Consider the following 3046-nt stretch of genomic DNA (forward strand, 5'->3'; position numbering starts at 1 on the left):
ATAGCACACTATTTGTTGAATCACTCAGTCTGCTGTGTAATAAGAAAGATGAGATAAACATCCCAGTCCCACTTGCCTGCAGAACACGATCAAACGCTTGCCGTGCTTTATCTAGTTGCCCCAACTTATAACGACAAAGACCAATTCCCAATCTCACAGCTGCAGGACACCCGGGAAATACTTGCAAGGCCCTCTTAAGACAGTCGATACATGGAAAATTAAAATATTATCAATTTGTTCAACAAATAGACTAGACTGTATCACCTTAAAATCAAAGAATATGAGATTTACAGCCCAAATGAAGAAGTGAGAGAAATATAGAAGGTTATAAGGAGAAGCATACCTTGTATAGTTGTAATGACTCGGAAAAACGTCCCCGGTTAAACTCTACAGAAGCCTGTATATGTGATACATCAAATTATTAATTTGCAGAAAAGTAAATAACAGGCTAATACTGTCTCAGGCTAGGTGGTTGGTAAGAGGGAAAGCATCAGAACCAAATTCTAATTACCAGAAAATCTGATATGGCTAACACAAAATTTGTTTCCAAGACATACTTAATTGTGCTTAAAGAACTAACAAAGTTAAAATACATAACTGTTCCCAAAATTTTAAGTTCCTAAATTTTGACCCAGAGCTTTCTCAAGCACAATTACGCTCCAAGAAACTTGGCAACCATATTTATGCTTCAAGACATTTAAGAAAATTTGATGAATGGCCTATGGCTAAGAATTGAGATGTTGTATATAGAATCCAACTACCTATAAATATTTTAGCTAAGTGGCAGAAAATGAGAGCACAAATCGTTATACCTGACCCAGAAGAGCAGGAACATTATCAGGGGCAGTGTCTAACACAATCTTAAAAGCCTGAAGTGCATTATCTATTTCACCCTTAGCCAGTAAGAGCTGACCTGTAAGCAGACAAATACTTGTGAGGATTCTGGATCCAGTAAACATAGAGCACCACCACCTTCAAATACTTAATGCGAAGGGAGAAATGGAAAAGAAAGTTTTGTATAGGTTTTTCCTTCTAAAGAATATGAAGATCATAAGTCTAAAAAACGAGTTTTTGTTTATTATGGATCACTATAAAACGAAAATAACGAGCATTAAAACAAAACCAAGAAAGAATCTGGAAGTACCTTTCCCAACCCAAGTGGAAGGTTCATGCATATCGATTCTGGATGCTTTGTTATAATATTGTGTTGCCAAGATAAATTGCTCCTCTTTTTCTCTGTGTTTGGTCTCAGTTTTACCCAGGTAGCTGTAATACGCACCTAGAGCGTTCAAGATTGCTATTCTCTCGTACTTAACATCAGCATAGTACTCGTCAATTTCTAGCCAAGAAGGAAACAATAAAATGAGTTTCTTACTCAATTCCAAAAAACTGTTAACTACCGGAAAATCTAGACAAAAATTAAAGCAGCAATTTGTGCGTACCAGAACTTGACCCTTCCTCCAGTATTTGGCGGAACTGTTCAACTTTCCCTTGCTTGAAGTACTCTCTCTGAAACCAACCAAAAATCAGAAGAAATACTTTAAAAACACATTGCTCGTAGACTCTCTAAATAGAGAAGCTGGAAGAAGTTTCAAATTGAGAGAAGCAGAAATAAGAAGAAGAACGGACCGCGATGATGAGCCAGAGATCGAGAGGAGCTTGTTCGGCTTTGAGGATATCAAGGATATCAGAAGCGTCTCGAGGGAGCTGATCAAGAACAACCCTAACTTCCTCTTCCGAATTCTGAACAGGTATGTACACACTCGCCATTGCTGGCTGGCCAGCGAAGAAACCCTAGATTTGTAAACCGAGGAGAGCTCTCTGTTTGCAGTGGCAATTTTGTCGAATAAAGTATCCTATGTGCGCGAGCGAGAGAGAGACAAGCCGACGTCGCGACGATGAACTTCCGCTAAGTAAAATCTTCTTCTTTTACCTTCGCAAAAAACCCACAAACGATTCTCAAAATTTGTTTACTTTTCTAATTTCTACCTTTTTTTTCGGCCAATTGTTTTAATTTGGATTACATTTTTAATACTGACAGCCCCGCAATATGGGAGATTGGATAAATCTTTTTAAAACAAATGTTGTTAAATTTTATTTCACAAAAATTGTGGTTATATTTTTTTTTTTTGGATCAACTGGTATTATATTGATTGAAACTGATATAAATATCGTACAAACATACAACATAAGGGCATCTCCAACAAGCCCTTCAAACCTCAAACTTTGAGTTTTTTGACAATCTAACAAGTCTTCAAATTTGAGGTTTTACTATTCAAAACATCAAAACTACTTTTTATTTTCAGTTTAGTCTCTATATTTATGTTTTTCATAAATAATTGTATAAAATTTAATTAAGAAAACTTAAGCACACTAAAATAAATTTAATAAACAAAAAATAATTTGTCATATTAAAAACAAAGTTTACATTATAAAATATAATATTAAAAACAAAGTTACAAAAAAGATACATTAAATAAGATTCTCACAAAATAAAAATACATTAAACAAACTTAACACAAATTAAAGTAAAGTACACATAAATTACTTGAACCCACATATATTACAAGTTGTACCAAAATACTAGTAATTAGGTAAATCGGATCCTGAACCTCCCAAATCACAAAAATGCTTGATTAATTTGCTATTTCACATGTAACTTTGTAAAATTTATGTTTATGTGTGTTTTATTATTATATATGTAATTTATATTATCATGTAACCTTTATTATGTAATATTATATGTTGTATAATAAAATAAATAATATTTTGGATTGTATAATAAATAAAATGTATTTTATATATTTATTTATGAGTTTTTATCATTATTAGTGAATTTTGTAAATATTAAAGACTATATTGCAAATTAAGTAGTTTTTAAGGATTTTTTTGAGGATTGATTGTTGGAGCAAACAACCTTCAAATCTTCATTTTGAGGATTTGCTCCCTTCAAAATGAGGAGTTATTGGAGATGCCCTAAGACATACGCTTTTTACTTTTGCCAGCCTTAAGCCCCTTTCGAACCCAGAGATACTCTCTACGACTC

At 33.5% G+C, this 3046-nt stretch overlaps 1 protein-coding gene across 3 annotated transcripts in view; it reads right to left on the minus strand.

Moving 5' to 3' along the window:
• LOC104766579 (protein CTR9 homolog) overlaps positions 1 to 1949 on the minus strand; it is an 11914-nt gene extending 9965 nt beyond the window's left edge. For 2 of the 3 annotated variants that reach the window (XM_010490492.1, XM_019241464.1), the window contains exons 1-6: positions 1630 to 1946; positions 1443 to 1509; positions 1145 to 1339; positions 813 to 913; positions 344 to 397; positions 77 to 193 (exon numbers count right to left, since the gene is read on the minus strand). In XM_010490492.1, coding sequence (XP_010488794.1) covers positions 77 to 193; positions 344 to 397; positions 813 to 913; positions 1145 to 1339; positions 1443 to 1509; positions 1630 to 1770 — 675 coding nt within the window. In that variant the 5' untranslated portion in view covers positions 1771 to 1946. Of the gene's footprint in view, positions 1 to 76; positions 194 to 343; positions 398 to 812; positions 914 to 1144; positions 1340 to 1442; positions 1510 to 1629 lie in introns of all 3 variants that reach the window. The other variant, XM_019241463.1, reaches the window with a different exon arrangement.

This window comes from Camelina sativa, chromosome 19 (genome assembly GCF_000633955.1).
Source record: "Camelina sativa cultivar DH55 chromosome 19, Cs, whole genome shotgun sequence".
Taxonomy (NCBI): domain Eukaryota; kingdom Viridiplantae; phylum Streptophyta; class Magnoliopsida; order Brassicales; family Brassicaceae; genus Camelina; species Camelina sativa.